The 17,138-nt window shown below is 39.3% G+C and overlaps 1 protein-coding gene across 2 annotated transcripts in view; it reads right to left on the bottom strand.

The window, feature by feature from the left end:
- ALKAL2 (ALK and LTK ligand 2) overlaps window positions 1–9,395 on the bottom strand; it is a 41,014-nt gene extending 31,619 nt beyond the window's left edge. Inside the window, exons 1-2 of one of the 2 annotated variants that reach the window (XM_075594833.1) lie at window positions 8,413–9,395; window positions 7,570–7,871 (exon numbers count right to left, since the gene is read on the bottom strand). In XM_075594833.1, coding sequence (XP_075450948.1) covers window positions 7,570–7,828 — 259 coding nt within the window. In that variant the 5' untranslated portion in view covers window positions 7,829–7,871; window positions 8,413–9,395. Of the gene's footprint in view, window positions 1–7,569; window positions 7,875–8,412 lie in introns of both variants that reach the window. The other variant, XM_075594832.1, reaches the window with a different exon arrangement.
- Between the last annotated feature and the right edge of the window lie 7,743 nt (window positions 9,396–17,138).

Consider the following 17,138-nt stretch of genomic DNA (forward strand, 5'->3'; position numbering starts at 1 on the left):
TATATGTGATACTAAAGGGGATTGGTGAAAATAGACACATACAGTAGAGGCAACGTTTATTCTAACATTTGTCGTAAACTAGCCGGGTTACATTCTGGGTATGTGCTGGGTATGTGCTGGGTATGTTCTGGGCTAGTTTGAGGCACGTTTAAGGCATTTCTGCATTGACTAACGACCCATAGGATTAACACAGCAGGGATCCCTGGCAGTCCAATTCAGTTTGAATGGGACTGCCAGGGACCCCCACTGTTAATCTGATAGGCCATTAATCAATGCAGAAATGCTGGGGCTAGTTTAAGGAAAGTTTAATATATATATAATAATATTCATCAGTATATATGAAAGTATATCTGATTAAATTATTTGGTGATATAAGTATAATATATATAAATAAATACATTAATAAAGATTGTAATCATTCCAATGAATGACAATATTGATACGAATAATATGAATTGATGTCCCATCACACAATAATAAATACAATTTGAAAAAGATACATTTGGGAATTTTTTTTGTTATTTTTTTATATATATTTTTTTTATAACAAACGAATGATATCAATTTGATCACTGAAGCCTTCTGGGTGCCTGGTTTGAAGTTTAAAAATCCAAAATGGTTCCCTTTTTACGAGTTGTTGGTCTCAAAACCAAGCCTAACTGAACTCTTAACATGTTCTACGCCTACAAATTGTAAATGTTTAGGGTCAGGCTTATGGAGATCAAAACAGTGTTGTAATAGATAACTAAGATGTTTATTATTGTCAATCTTTTTTTTTGTATAGTTTTAATGTTGTTCACATGTTCTAAAATTCTAGTTTTGAGATGTCTTGTTGTTTTACCTATGAATATCTATCCACAAGAACACTGAAGCAAATAAACATCATATTTCATTTGACAATTAATAAATGCATTAATAGCAAAATGTAACCTGGAACCAGTAAATGACTTTGAAGGAATCATATCACTTTCCTTGCATTTAAGGCATTTGGGAGAACCTTTAAGTGGGCGATTCAAAGGAGAAAATGTAACGCTATTGTTATTGAAACTTCTAACTTTAGAGGGACTAACAGAGTCGGTAAACATATTGGGTGCCAAAATACTTTTTATGTATGATTCTGGGCTTAGTGGGTAAATGTTGTCCCAAAACTGGATATAGTGTTAAGATATCCCAATGTTTTAATAGGCTCTTCTATGCATATTGACTAAAGTTATTACATTCAGAGACAAAGGAGATTTTCCTACTAATCTGGAATGGTTCTTTCTTGGATTTAAGGGATTCTATCTTTATTCATAGCTTCCAATATGACTAGTTCAATAATTGATTGTTTATATCCTTTGTCACACAATCTTTTTTTTTTTTTTTTAAAGGAGCTTGCTGTTCAAAAGACACCTCATCTGTGCAATTGCGTTTTAGTCTAAGAAATTGACCGAGGGATATTACGAATCCATGGCCAGTTGTGGTTACTTTGAGGATACAGAAATTAATTTACATTGGTTAGTTTGACATATGTATTAGTATATACTTTATTAATATCTATCTATCTATCTATCTATCTATCTATCTATCTATCTATCTATCTATCTATCTATCTATCTATCTATCTATCTATCTATCTATCTATCTATCTATCTATCTATCTATCTATATCTTGAGAGAGAGATAGAGAGGGGGAAAGAGAGAGGAATAGAGAGAGAAAAAGAGAGAGAGAGAGGGGGGGGGGGGGGTGGGGGGAAAGAGAAGAATAGCGAGAGAAAGAGAGAGAAAAAGAGAGAGAAAGAGAGAGAAAGAGAGAGAGAGAGAGAGAGAGAGAGAGCGAAGAACAGAGAGAGCACGCCCCATAGTGTATACAAGTATTTAATGAATGGGAAAGGGGGAGGGAGGGGGGGGCAGGCACACTTACAACAGGAAAGTGTTAAAATACCGTTTGTAAATCAATCATATCACCACCAGCATGTCCACTTCCAAAGATCCAATCCTCAGAGAAAGTCCCACAGCATGGCTTTGTGTGTCCGATCAGCTGGGATCTTTATCCAGGATGAAAGCGGAGCAGCCTGAGGCCTGCTGCAGGGAGGTAAGGCACGTTCTATAGTGCCGGGCGCATGCTATGCTGTGCGCACGCGCTGAATTTTAGTTGGTTGACGTAAGTCAGCCTTTCTATACAAGGGCCGCGCGCGTGCACAGCAGGGAGCGGGGAGCCGACAGACAGCGGCGAAGATGAGGAAAATCATCTTTTCGCGCCGCTGCCTGCGCTCAAATGTATGCATGTGTGTGTATGTCTGTATATATGTATGCATGTATGCGTGGATGTGTGTTTGTATGGATTTGTGTGTGTGTGTGTGTGTGTGTGTGTGTGTGTGGGTGTCAATGATTGCAGAAGTTAAAAAAAAATATTTATTAAAGTTTTTTTTTCTTTAAAAAATCTTATCTAGGACTTCCTTTCACTCACACAACCCATGCACATACATATACTCACACATACACACATATATACATTACCTGCAGCTCCCGGCACTATATACAGGAAAAGCATGTGGCACGTGCACGCGCGTTCGCATAGGCACGCACGGCCGCATGCTGTATATCACAGCCTTTATGCGGAAAAGTCCTCGCGTCTCAGAAGTGCTCGGAGTCTGGTCCGACCCCACCAGACTCTGCATAATGATGTAATAGTCGGGACCTAACGCATTTCATCACTAGCCACTATACTGTATATATATATATATATATTAAAATGTAAAAAATGTATAGATGTGGCACTGTGTTCAGAAGTGAAAGTTAAATTTAAATCACCCTGATTAACGTAATCAACAAAAGAGATTAAAGACAACTAGAGACCAGAAAACTCCTAAAAAGGGAACACTTTTGGATTTTGATACTTCAAACCAGATACCCAGACGACTTTAATGATCAAATTGATAGAACTCCTTTTAAAAAAAAAAAAAATAACAAATATTTTTCCATTAAGGGACACATTGCTTGTATCCTTTATACATTTATAAGGTCTCTTGTTTGCCACATATCTTTTCAAATCTTTTTTGTATTTATGATTGTGTGATGGGACATCAATTCGTAGTACTGCACTCCTATTAATATATACTGATGACTAATGTGTTCCAATTTATTAACACTTCTATATGTTTCTATTTTCACCAATCCACTTTTGTATCACATTTACTGAATTATACTCATTCACTTTGACTCCTGTGATTTGGTGTTCCAGTTAATAATTGCACTGTCCAGTCAATGACCTGCATGTGAATACGTGGCTGATGTTTCATCCAATAAACATGAAGATCAGTGTATATTAAGCCAGCAAACTGGTTAATGTTTAATTCTCCTGAGGAAGTACTGTCTTGTATGAAACGTGTTGTGGCATTTTCTGTTGCAGCATCATGTTACCCAGTGTCTACGCCATCACATTACCCCGTGACCATGCAATCAGGTTACCTCATGACCACACCATCAGGTTACCCCGTGACCACACCATCAGGTTACCCCATCACCACGCCATGAGGTTACCCCGTGACCACGCCATCAGGGTACCCCGTGACCATGCCATGAGGTTACCCTGTGACCACGCCATCAGGTTACCCCGTGACCATGCCATGAGGTTACCCTGTGACCACGCCATCAGGTTACCCCGTGACCATGCCATCACATGCCTTCACATTACCCTGTGACCATGCCTTCACATTACCCTGTGACCACCCCATCACATAATCCCGTGAACACACAATCAGGTTACCTCGTGACCACGCCATAATGTTACCTTGTGACTACGCCATCATGTTACCCACTGTCCACGCCATCATGTTACCCCGTGATCATGCCATGACATTACCCCGTGACCATGCAATCATGTTACCCTGTGCCCACCCCTCATGTTACCTGTGACCATGCCATCACGTTACCCTGTGACCACCCCTTCATGTTACCCCGTGACCACACCATCAGGAGACCTCATGACCACGCTATCATGTTACCCTGTGATCATGCCATCACATTACTCCGTGACCATGCAATCAGGTTACCCCGTGACCATGCAATCAGGTTACCCCGTGACCACGCCATCAGGTTACCTCATGACCACACCATCAGGTTACCCCGTGACCACACCATCAGTTTACCCCGTGAACATGCCTTCACATTACCCCGTGACCATGCCATCACATTACCCCGTGACCATGCCATCACATTACCCTGTGACCATGCCATCACGTTAACCTGTGACCACCCCATCACGTAACCCAGTGACCACCCCATCACGTAACCCAGTGAACACAGAATCAGGTTACCTCGTGACCACGCCATCATGTTACCTTGTGACTACGCCATCATGTTACCCACTGTCCACGCCATCATGTTACCCTGTGATCATGCCATGACATTACCCTGTGACCATGCAATCATGTTACCCTGTGACCACCCCCTCATGTTACCTGTGACCATGCATCACGTTACCCTGTGACCACCCCCTCATGTTACCCCGTGACCATGCCATCAGGTTACCCCATGACGATGCCATCACGATACCCCGTGACCACACTATCAGGGGACCTCATGACCACGCTTTCATGTTACCCCGTGATCATGCCATCACATTACCCCGTGACCATGCAATCAGGTTACCCCGTGACCACGCCATCAGGTTACCTCATGACCACACCATCAGGTTATCCCATGACCACGCCATCAGGTTACCCCATGACCACGCCATCACAATGACTTGTCAACAGACCGGTGTAATTCCTAACATCATCTTGCTATGTCGGGGGAAACAACTTCCAGAGCCCCTCGCTGTATAACACCAACAGACAGTGATGCTTAAAAACCACTGCAATATTCTGTGAGCAGTTTAATCTTATTTTAGATGTAAGTTACGTATACCCACCTTTAGCAAATTAATTTATACCCTTTTAACCTCTGCTCTCCTCTTCTCTGACCTTACCACATGAGGAAAAAGAAGCGGCGCGAGAAGTTGTAATTACGGTCAAGGGAAGGTCTCTCCTCTTTAAGGATAGGAAGCAGGAAAGTACTGGAAAGTGTACTTAAACTTAGGATTGGTTTGTACTACATCAAGGACGATCTGCAGAAGCAACAATGCCTATTGTCCTCTGAGTGGTGTATTAACTTTTCATATTTGGCTGAACAATATATTTGAAAACAGATATAAAATCCAAGAAACTACTCTGTGCATACAAGCTTCAACATGTGGTAAGTGCAACTTGTCCACAAACACACACCCCTAATACCATCTTATACAACTCTTGAAGATTTCAATTTGTGTTTGCTTCTGGCTCTAATTCAGCTACTAATTGCATAATTTCTATGATCTTGAAGTACTGTATAGGATACACTATGCTGTATTGTATTGTCCTTTAACTCCCATAGCAACTCAAGATGAGTGGCAACAGGGGAGAACAATCCAGTGTAGTTCTCTTGGTTCATGATGAATGTTTCTGGAACATCAGTCTTCACTTATTTCCTTATTTAGCTTATCTACATGTGAGTGGCCCTCATATCTCTTCCATGTCTGTGCCAGCAAACAAAAGTGCACGTCCATGCTACTTTAAGAAGTTTCCCTTGGGAGAGATAGTCTGGGAAGAGTAGCTAATGCTGAAACGCACATAGACTACACCACGTTTTTCCCCTTCTTTGCCTTCCAAATGAGGATGGTTTTACTGGGAGATAATATTTGTGGTCCAATCTTTCTATATCAAATTTAAGATGCCTTGGACAGCTACTCTATTACAGAACTTGTCATCTCCTGTCTAATCACTCCTTTGCAAATAGAAACAGAACAGATCAAAAAGAAGTCCCGTTTTATTCCATCCCACAATCACGTGCAATCATTTATCATCACATATAAGAGCTCAAGCATTTTCTCTGGGTGCTGATAAGATCCGGTGTACTGTATACTGTAGGTCCCTCTAAACCTTAATACCAAGTGCTGTACTTTTGTAATAAACAGTGACAAGTGACTATATATAAGAATACACCAAAATATAAAAGTCACAATCTTTCAAAAAATATATATATTTAATTTTAATTTGAATGTATCCTTTTATATAACAAAAGGTTAAAGGAGTAAGAATATGTTTATATTTTTCCATAGATTAATTTAATTGTTGAGAAACATTCACTTGTATGGGCCTATGAACTAAGCGGTGCAAATGTCATTGTTAGTGTAAAACGAATGCATAGAAATCTAACATTTTATTTTGCTTGTTTGCGCCTATGTACTAACCTTATTTTTGTCAATCTTGAGCGTTAGGTGCAAAAATAGTTTTAGTCAAAAGATATTGGCGCACTGTACTGGAATGTGCTTAGCGCACTGTACTGGAATGTGCTTAGCGCACTGTACTGGAATGTACTTGTAGCACTGTACTGGAATGTGCTTGGCGCACTGTACTGGAATGTGCTTGGCGCACTGTTGGAATGTACTTGTAGCACTGTACTGGAATGTGCTTGGCGCACTGTACTGGAATGTGCTTGGCGCACTGTACTGAAATGTGCTTGGTGCACTGTACTGGAATGTGCTCGGTGCACGGATTTGAATGGTGTGTGCTTAAAAAAATAGTAAATGTGTGCAAAAAAAAAGTAGAAAGTGTGTTAATATGGTTAGCCAAGTTGAACCTGCCTTTAAAAAGTCTGTTGATATTATCGCAGAATTACTTTGCTACTGTACAGTATGTATCAACCAAAAATGTATTTGATCCACATGGATGTTGGACTATATAGGTTAATAAAATTTATTATTTTCAGTATCGCTGGTATATAGAATATTAAAGTAATATTTTATATTTACTAGTCAACTTTTGTTCAAACAACAAACTATACCTCAAATGTATAAAGTCACATTAAAGTGGCAATCCAAGTGACACTTTAATAAAAAAAATGTTTTAATAAATGCAGATTTTGATTAACTTTACTGAAAACTAATTACCTAAGGTGACGATCGATACGTTCTCCCGTGATCGATCAGCAAAATCCTGCTTCCCAGGGTTCACTAAATGGCTGCCTTTCAGTTCCAATCACATCTTCAGTCAGAGTAACTCAACTACAATGTATTTGTATATTACTATTATTATCTATTGTTACAGCTTGCAGCTCAAACTGCTGGGAATATTGGCAACAAATTATCACAAACAGGAAAGTGTTACAAAGATCTTGCTCTGCTGGGGAAGTGTGCTATAACCTGCTATAGAAATCAAAGGATGCTCAGTATAATAAAACTCATTAAAATAGCATTAAGAGTTGAATTAAAAAAAAGCTAGTAAGCATTATCTAATACTACACAACTTATTTATTTAAAAAACACACATGTAGGATATTGCATTGATTGCCCCTTTAAAACTTTCAAACACACAACCACAGGTTATAAAGACTTTTTAGCACTAACATTTAGACACAAAACACATTCCGATATGAACATAGTATATAGTCAGCATTCACAACTTAGTATTATATTTCACTTAGTTGTGACATTTATGAGTTTTGTATTCTTCTAGATGTAAATTGAGCATATCAGTTAAATATATTGTTCAATCAAAACGCTGTACTTACCCACTCTCTGCTCATCTTGATACAATCCATAATTGTGGTTCTCCTTTTCTTCCAAACTATAATCTTCTTGCTTAGCGACATACTGCACTCCATTTCCTTCATTCAAGTTATACTTTTTTAAGTTTTTAATGATTTTCATAATGAAATTCATAATGTTTTTCTCACTGAGATCTCTGGATTCAGTCCTCTCTTTGCAGTATCCAGCTGATAACATCAAAAGCACCAAAAACAACAGCACAGGGCACCTGAGATCACTCATATCTGCTCAGATGAGGTTAGACAAACGTATCCCGCTTTGTTTTCTGCTGGATTTTGAAGGAAAAAAATGTACATATTTATGAGGGTTCCCAAACATGCTATCTCTATCTTACACTAAATCCATGTATGAGTTACGTTATTATTGTTAGGTTGCCTCTAGACAGAACTTGGAAAGATTACCCCCACTTTCACTACAGTACATGCCTTGCAAACATTTCCTACACATTACTGAAAAAAAATGCCTGTTTTTAAGTTCCAAACTATGTTATGTACTTACTGTGATATATGCTTTTCTAATAGTGATAACAACTGCCAAGGCTACTGAGAAAGTAAATACAGTAAGCACTCACATAATCATACATGTTATTCTGTAAAGCACATCATATACAAACAGCACACTAGTGAGCTAATGCACCTGCATGCAGCTGAAAGTGCAACTAAACCAGCAATATTACACACACACACACACACACACACACACACACACACACACACACACACACACACACACACACACACACACACACACACACACACACACACACACACACACACACACACACACAATCATTAATGTTACTGTACCTGCTGTGTGTTGCTTCCCTCCAGTTTATGAAATCCTTCTCCCCTAGATCCCTTTGCTTTTTAATGACACAAACAACAAAAATAATAGCACCCTCCTGCTGAGTGGTGGGAAAAAGTTAACAGCTGCCCAGCAGCAGTCTCAGTATCAGGGATGCATGCCAGTCTCAGGGATACCTCTTATATATAGTTTAGGATATCCATGAGGTGGCTCGATCTGATAATATCGACTTGATTGTGGGTGGAAACAATAAAAGTCCACTTGTTTTTTTTCTTCTTCGTGTGTGTTGTGAGTGTGAGTGTGTTGTTAGTGTGAGTGTGTTGTTAGTGTGCTGCTGAAGTCCCCCTCTGCGATCCTTTTGGCAGGTTACTGGCTCAGTCACTTCTTCTTATGCTCTGCTGAAGAGGTGAGGAGCTATCCCCATGTGGCTCAACCCAAGGAGGCTTTAATTAGAGACGCTGTTAGCAATCCCCAGGAAAATCCATTGCCTCATTCCCGATCGTCAGATCTCTTCTGAGGGAACGTCCGGGCAGCTTGCATTGTTTCATAAGTGTTATCAGTGCCTGTGCAGGAGAAAGCTGTGGCTTTACCAGGAACTTTTGGGTTTCTAATCCTCTTGAACGGGAAGGCTGATATGTGCAGCTAGGACTCATTAAGGGGTTTTATTAGCAGAGCAATAATCATGTCATGATTTCCTTGTAAGATATACCAAGATAGATCATATCTTGACGTTTTCTTATTTCTGCAAATATCTTTCTGGGTGTGTGCTATGACTAGAAGTCTTCCTGTTGCCTAATAGAGATAGATACAATAATGAGCAGTGAGTGAAGTTAATTGGATTTACTGTAGGGAAAAAAATATATATTACTGCATCAAGGCACTTCACACAGATCTTGTCACATTGGAGGATGCCCGAACTAAAGACTTTCCCAGCCAGGGGACTGAGGCAGAAATCTGATCTTGTTGAACTTTTCTATTTGCTTTAATCTGTGTGCCTACCACTCCCAGCAAAAAAAAAAAAAAAAAAAAAAAAGCAAATATAAAGTTGGATACCAATGTGTCTGGAGTTGAAGAAAAGGAACTGGAAAAAAAGGGGGAGCAAATAATGATAATACTTGAAGAGGGACAGTTTTACTCTTAATGACATGCCAGACAATGCTTAAATGAGAGGAGCAAAGATCATGCATTCATAGTCACACCATTGTTAAAGGGAGGTTGTACTACAGGTGCGGATTGTACTCTCCTTTAGCGACATGCAGTGGTAACAAAAAGAATGACACATACAGTAGAAAGCCTTCTTCAACTCTGCAAGTCAGCATGACATCTGCCTTTCTTTGTAACTACAGTATTCACTCAAGCTGCTTAACACCTTTCAGAGGGAACTGAGAGGCACATCTACTGAATATACTCTGGACAATCCACCTCCCAATTACTGTAGATGTACTGTACACATTATTTGTAGGATATATACGAAAGCAGCAGAACGCTCTACAAAACAAAACTATCGAGATCAACTGAAAGTGAAGTGTTTTTAATGACAATTTTAGCAGGAATATTGGATTGTGTAAATATGTTTTAAATAATAAAAGTGAAGTGTACTGTACATTAAATTGCACATTAAATGCAACTTTAGTTGTGTGCTTGGGGACTTTCCATGAAAAGCAATAACAAATGTCCGTAACAGTTTAGTCATTTTTATTAGTGATATATAATTGAATAGCAATACTATATCTTCAAAACAGTTCAGCTATGTAACAATGTAACAATGTTTCTACCTTTTAAATATTTTTCTTTGTAAAGTAACGTATTCACTAGCTGTACAAATGTAACTATTAAAAATATTATTCTACTATAATGTATGCAATATATACTGATTTTTATAATCGGTAAGTGCCTACCATCAGATGTAAAAAAATGTTTACATCACCAACATTACAGGATCATTTCACAGTAACATAGTCGTAGCCCACTGTTTAATAAATGTTAAACATATGTAGGTTTTTAAAAAAAAAACAGATTTAATACCATTACTATTTGACCATTGCTAAGTCTGTGTTCATGAACACTCTGGATTTGGTTAAAAAAAAAAAAAAAAAAAAAGTTTAATAACAAGTTCTTACAGAAATGCATTTATTGTATTTCCTTTCATTACTTGCGGGTCAGAAATTCTAGGAATAGGAAAAAAATTACAGTATTTACAACACAAAGATGCATTTACTATATGAAATAGTCTTCTAAAAATTGATGTTATCGGCTCAGAGACTAATAAACCACATATTTCACAAGCTGTGTGGTAGCTGACAAGGCTACATGGTGGTACTTTAGTGTCTATTAACTGGTGTTTTAAAATGTAGATATAAAGCATCTGGATGGAGACCTTTGGATAGGGCGGCACTTGAGATCTAGACTGCTTGTACAACTAGGCTTGAGATAAAAAACCAACCTAGTTTGCAGCTTCACAACGCAGAAGCAGCAAAAAATGAAGGTTGAAGGAAGATCACTTCTTCGTAGATGAAAACAGATTATTGGGCGGATTCATCAAGCACCGGGTACAGGTCAGCTCTCTTGATACGGTGTTAAGTTCGGTTGACTTGAATGAGAGTTAACGCTGAATTGGGTTAGTGAACCCATACCCGCGCTTTCAGAATCGGCCCCAATGATTTTAAGACAAGATTTCAAAAATAAAAGTCTTTAATGTATATTGCAGAAATACACATGGAGAAAAAACGGAGCACTACCAGTGGATCAAATGGACCTGTGGCTGTGGGATGCTGTACGTGGGGCGCACTACCAGGGCCCGCAAAGTTAGGAACATGGAGCGCGTACGTCTGATATCCAAGGGTCATCTGACCCATCTAGTGTCTCACCGTTTTTCATCATGCAGTTGGGGCAATGTTGATACTTTTTAATTATAGGTATTGAACATGTACACCTTCAATTGGGGTAGGGGGGGAGATAGTGGGACCAATATCTTGGGCAGGCGAGAGCTTCACGTTGAGGACCCGCATTCCAATTGGTATGGATTCTGATTGGGATCTGGGTCCCTTTAGTCAAAATTTTATTTAAAATGTAATATTTCATCCTAAGGATATGACATACATATCTCATTTACTGGAAATGAGATGTGTAGATATTTCTGCATGGTATTCTGTATAGTCTTCTCTTCTTTTGTAACATCATTTTAATTATTTTTCTTTCACTATATCCTGTTTTCCTTGGTATCTGTGAAATATTACGAATCTGTATATTTATCCTTTTGTGACGTGATCTGCATTTACATGTATTCAATATTGGCTCAATTGTTTATATTGAAATTCATCTGTTCTGTTTGAGTATAAATTATATCCACAATTTATATTTAGGCATAATGAGTAATGCAAAGGCATTGATCACTATAAGCATTGAGATAACATCTTTATCCTTATTAAAAAAAATGAAATAGAAATATATACAGTTGTGTGAAAAAGAAAGTACACCCTCTTTGTATTCTATGGTTTTACATATCAGGACATAATAACAATCATCTGTTCCTTAGCAGGTCTAAAAATTAGGTATATAGAACCTCAGATGAACAACAACACATGATATATTACACCGTATCATGATTTATTTAGCAAAAATTTAAGCCAAAATGGAGAAGCCATGTGTGAAAAACTAAGTACACCTTATGATTCAATAGCTTGTAGAACCACCTTTAGCAGCAATAACTTGAAGTAATCATTTTCTGTATGACTTTATCAGTCTCTCACATTATTGTGGAGGAATTTTGGCCCACTCTTCTTAACAACGTTGCTTCAGTTCATTGAGGTTTGTGGACATTTGTTTATGCACAGCTCTCCTAAGGTCCCGCCACAGCATTTCAATCGGGTTGAGGTCTGCACTTTGACTGGGCCATTGCAACACCTTGATTCTTTTCTTTTTCAGCCATTCTGTTGTAGATTTGCTGGTGTGCTTGGGATCATTGTCCTGTTGCATGACCCAATGTTTTACATAGATAGCACGAAGATCAGGAAGGAGGAGAGCACCGCACCTGATGCAAACAAATCGGGAACCACTCCGAAATGGTGATAAAACAGGTAGGTTTATTCACGGAACAACTAGCAACATTGCAGTCACAAAAAAGTAGTCCTCTTATGCGTTTCACTGACTGGGTGCTTTATCAAAGACTCTTTGATAAAGCATCCAGTGCATGAAACGCGTAAGAGGACTACTTTTTTGTGACTGTAATGTTGCTAGTTGTTCTGTGAATAAACCTACCTGTTGTATCATCATTTCGGAGTGGTTCCCCATTTGTTTGCATCAGGTGTGGTGCTCTCCTCCTTCCTGATCTTCAGACAATCTACGTTCTTACAGTGTTCGGGAGTCAGCATGCCTACGGAGTCTAAATTGATTGGTCGTAGGCATGGCCATTTTAAGACCTTCGTAGGCGCTAGGCACTTTTATTTCTAGAGGCCTTTGTGTCCGATATTTTTACTCATATTTATGCTAATTTCATCGTTTGCTTGTTTCTTTCGATACTAGCGATATTTGACCCCTTTTCCCCTTCCTTTACCCCCCTCCCCCTTCACCCCGTTCAGTGTGTGTTCCCCTCATCCTTCTATATATTTATACTTGACGACATTGCATATATATAATTCATTAGAGGGACACACTCATATCAGATATACAAAATAATGTATTCATCCTTCACCTGCACCTTTACCCACTAGGACTCCAAGTTAAAGGTTTATTGGCATACATTGATATAAATGATATCAGGATAACTGTGTAGCACTAGTTCGGGACTTTTCGGTATATGTTATACATACATCTTTTTTATACAATCATTAAGTGTTGCTGTGATTTGATTGGTGGCCACAACACACAGTGAGCCCATAATTAAACTTGAATGAAATTTGTTTGTATGCCTTGATAAAGTGCTACGGCGCAAAATGCATAGGTGGGGAGATACCTACGTTTTTTATATGACCCAATACATTTTCTTATTTTTTTATGGGAACGGACTTCTCTGTATTCTTTCCAGTTGCTCTGCTGGTAGTGCTCCGTTTTTTCTCCATTTGTTTTTCTGCAACCAATGTAAACGGATGCACATACCGTACCCTAGGATGCATGGGGTGAAGCTTGGATGCTGCACTCATGAAGTGAGTCAATTTATGACTATACAGCACCACTCACATCCCTAGATGGCTGAAGGAAGGTCTTGTCAAATTATATACGCTGTTATTTCTGGAGACTGTATGTGATAAATCTTTACTGCTGTGATTTGCGAGGTTTCCCATGCAAGCGTTTTTGTACCTACCTATTCAAACCTCATATATCAAGTGTATGTTTCTTCAAGGGTAACTTCTGCTGGAACATTCACATTTTCTATCTATGTCTGTTCCTTGTTCTTATCATCACAAAATTATCTGGATAATATATATATATATATATATATATATATAAATATATATATATATATATATATACAGTGGTCGACAAATCACCAAAAAAATCTACTCGCCACACAGAAAAATCTACTCGCCACCTAGTACCAAACGTGTGCTGCTTGGGCCAATAGGAGCTCGCCACGATGTTAAATCCACTCGCCCGGGGCGAGCAAATGTATAGGTTTGTCGAACACTGTATATATATATATATATATATATATATATATATATATATATATATATATATATATATATATATATATATGTATATATATTGCACCTTATAATTTCATTTTTAAGTTATTTCTTAAAAGTCTTTTTACACGCATTCAATTGCTGAGCATAGAAAAATAATTTCCTTTGTAAAAATGGCAAACATTTTCTTCCTATCTTTCAAAATTGTAATATTTGGAGCAAATTCAGTGTGAGGCTGGTTATACTGACTTTATAGGAATACAGGATTGAATGGTACTTATATACTTGTTGCATTTCTATGGTAGCTCGTTTTGGTTCCTCTATTATGTATTATTCAAATCACTAAGGAGGTGAACCAATTATTTATTTAGTTTTTCCTCTCTACATGCAACGTATTGCTATACCCAGGCTTTATACTTGTGTAGATTACATATTTTTGCTACACTAAATCTGGGTTGTTAACATGGACATACAACATAATGAACAGGACATTCTTTAATAAACCCTTTCCCATTATGCATTTCATTGCTTTTGATCACTCAGCCCGAATCAACAGGGCAGAAAGAGTGTTTGATAATTCCTTTGATGTGGACTGCGATGATGTGTCAAATCTAACCGAGTGGAAAAACTATTAACGCTGGATACCAGACTGCGGTGGGTCATTGGGACTTCACCCAAATTTGGTTTTCTAGATCCTGAGTTTGAAAAAAAAAATGGAAGTGTGTGCTCAATAAATGTTCTTTTAAATTAATTGGATTAATTATAGAGTCATAAGCCAAAGAAAAATCCACTCTTGAAAAAGATGTGGGGATGTTACAACAGAAACTACGTCAATGTATGAAAATGGAAGGCTTTGACGACCTTGATCATTCCTTAGCAGAAACAATCAACTGTCTTTAGAAGGGTATAATGACTAAGAAGCAAGGCAAATTCTAAAGGGATAGAATTGACTATGACAGAAACCAGGTGTGCATGGGAAAAAACCCACACAAGTGAGAAGAGGGAATACTTCTCAAATAAATTGTTCAACACGATTAACAGATCAAAATCGTGGTCCCTCTTCCTTTAAATCAATGCTTAAGAAGAGAGCTCTTGGAGATCCTCCTAGCGGTGATTCGGAGTTCTCAGATAATGACACACTCAGCCACTGTCTCCTTCCATAATTCACAAGAAGGTAACCTTATGCAGCGCAACACTTACAGAACGCCAGGTCAACGTATTGTTTGGGAAAGAAACCAAAAGGATCAGGATTAAGGATCCTAACAGGGCCGTTATTCACAATGTTCTACAATCTAACAATCATTCTAAAGAACTGGACGAGGACCAGAAGGAGCAAAAAAAAATCCAGACAGGAGGGTTCCCTACAAACGGAAAAAGAACTTCTAAAAAACGATCTTGGTGTTATTAACACCTCTAATGTGGAACTCTCCGATGATGAACTCGTTCTTCAGGATAAAAAACTAAAATTTGCCTGTTACATGGATTTTCATCTGTTCAACACAGTGATTGATTTGCATAAATTCATTAGAAAATTAGCGAAAGAAATTATTTCATGTAGCCGAGCCCCATCCTTACCTCTGGTGAGAGGAGAACTGCTCCACTGTCTGGCCGGGCTCCAGAGTTCCGCGCGATCGGGAGAGTGGGAGCGGCCATCTTTATTTATTTATTTATTTATAAAATATTTTACCAGGAAGTAATACATTGAGAGTTACCTCTCGTTTTCAAGTATGTCCTGGCACAGAGTAAAACAAATAATACATGGTTACAAGTACAGTTACATAAATGAACAGGGTATACATTATATACAAGACATTGCGTGCACAGTTAAAGAAAATATATATTATGAGCGTATGAAACAGTTACAGACCAGGTTAAAATGTGAGACAGCCTTAGATTTGAAAGAATTTAGACTGGTGGTGGATGTGAGAGTCTCTGGTAGGTTGTTCCAGTTTTGGGGTGCACGGTAGGAGAAGGAGGAACGTCCGGATACTTTGTTGAGCCTTGGGACCATGAACAGTCTTTTGGAGTCTGATCTCAGGTGATAAGTGCTGCAAGTGATAGGGGTGAGGAGCTTGTTCAGGTAGCTGGGTAGCTTGCCCATAAAGAATTTAAAGGCAAGACAGGAAAGGTGAACTTTGCGCCTAGACTCTAGTGTTGACCAATCTAGTTCTTTGAGCATTTCGCAGTGATGTGTGTTGTAGTTGCATTGGAGAACAAAACGACAAATTGAATTGTAAGGGTGTCAAGTTTGCTAAGGTGGGTTTGAGGTGCCGAGCCATATACTATGTCTCCATAGTCAATAATTGGCATTAGCATCTGCTGTGCGATACGCTTTCTGACCAAGAGACTTAGGAAGGATTTGTTCCTGTAAAGTACCCCTAGTTTGGCGTAGGTCTTGGTTGTCAGGGTATCAATGTGCATCCCGAATGTTGATTAAGTGTGCATGCGCAGTACGGCGAGGCAGCGCATGCGTAGTCAGGTAGTGCGGTGGCCATTTTAGGTTTGGCTCCACATACACCACAGTGGGACTACATGTCCCAGAATCCTTGGGAGTGAGAGGCAGGGAGGAGGAGAAGGAAGAGAATATCCTGGTCACACACGTAGTCGGATGGATGGCGGCAAGATAGCAGGTAGTGTCCAGGAAGCAGTGCCCCAGACTAGACCTAGACTTGCCCCTTAGGCCCCAGCTAGGCCCTGAGTCACCCCAGCGGAGTGTTTCAGGGAAGGCCACAGATAGGGACTCTTCCCCTTAGTGTATAGTAGGACTGTTGCACCGGTGACTGGACGGCCACGCGGTGCTCTGCGGTCTGGGACCAGGCCACAGGATCCTGAGACATTCAGGTGAGAACCTCCTGCTGGAGCTCACCTCGTGAGGAGGATCAGGACCCTAAGGAGTGAGGGGATGGGTGTCAGAGGCCCTGCGGTGTGGAACCTGACTTTTCCTAGGTACAGGAGTGCACAGGAAGGTATACACATGCACCAATGGTTCACAGGGGTAGAGCAACCTCACATGTGGGTGGGACTTGCTGGGAAGAACACCAGAGGAATTGGTGCCACTGCACCCTCAGTACTTTGGGGGACCCATCACGGTTGGGTCATTGGGT

This window comes from Ascaphus truei, chromosome 4, assembly GCF_040206685.1.
Source record: "Ascaphus truei isolate aAscTru1 chromosome 4, aAscTru1.hap1, whole genome shotgun sequence".
In the NCBI taxonomy this organism is placed as follows: Eukaryota; Metazoa; Chordata; class Amphibia; order Anura; family Ascaphidae; genus Ascaphus; species Ascaphus truei.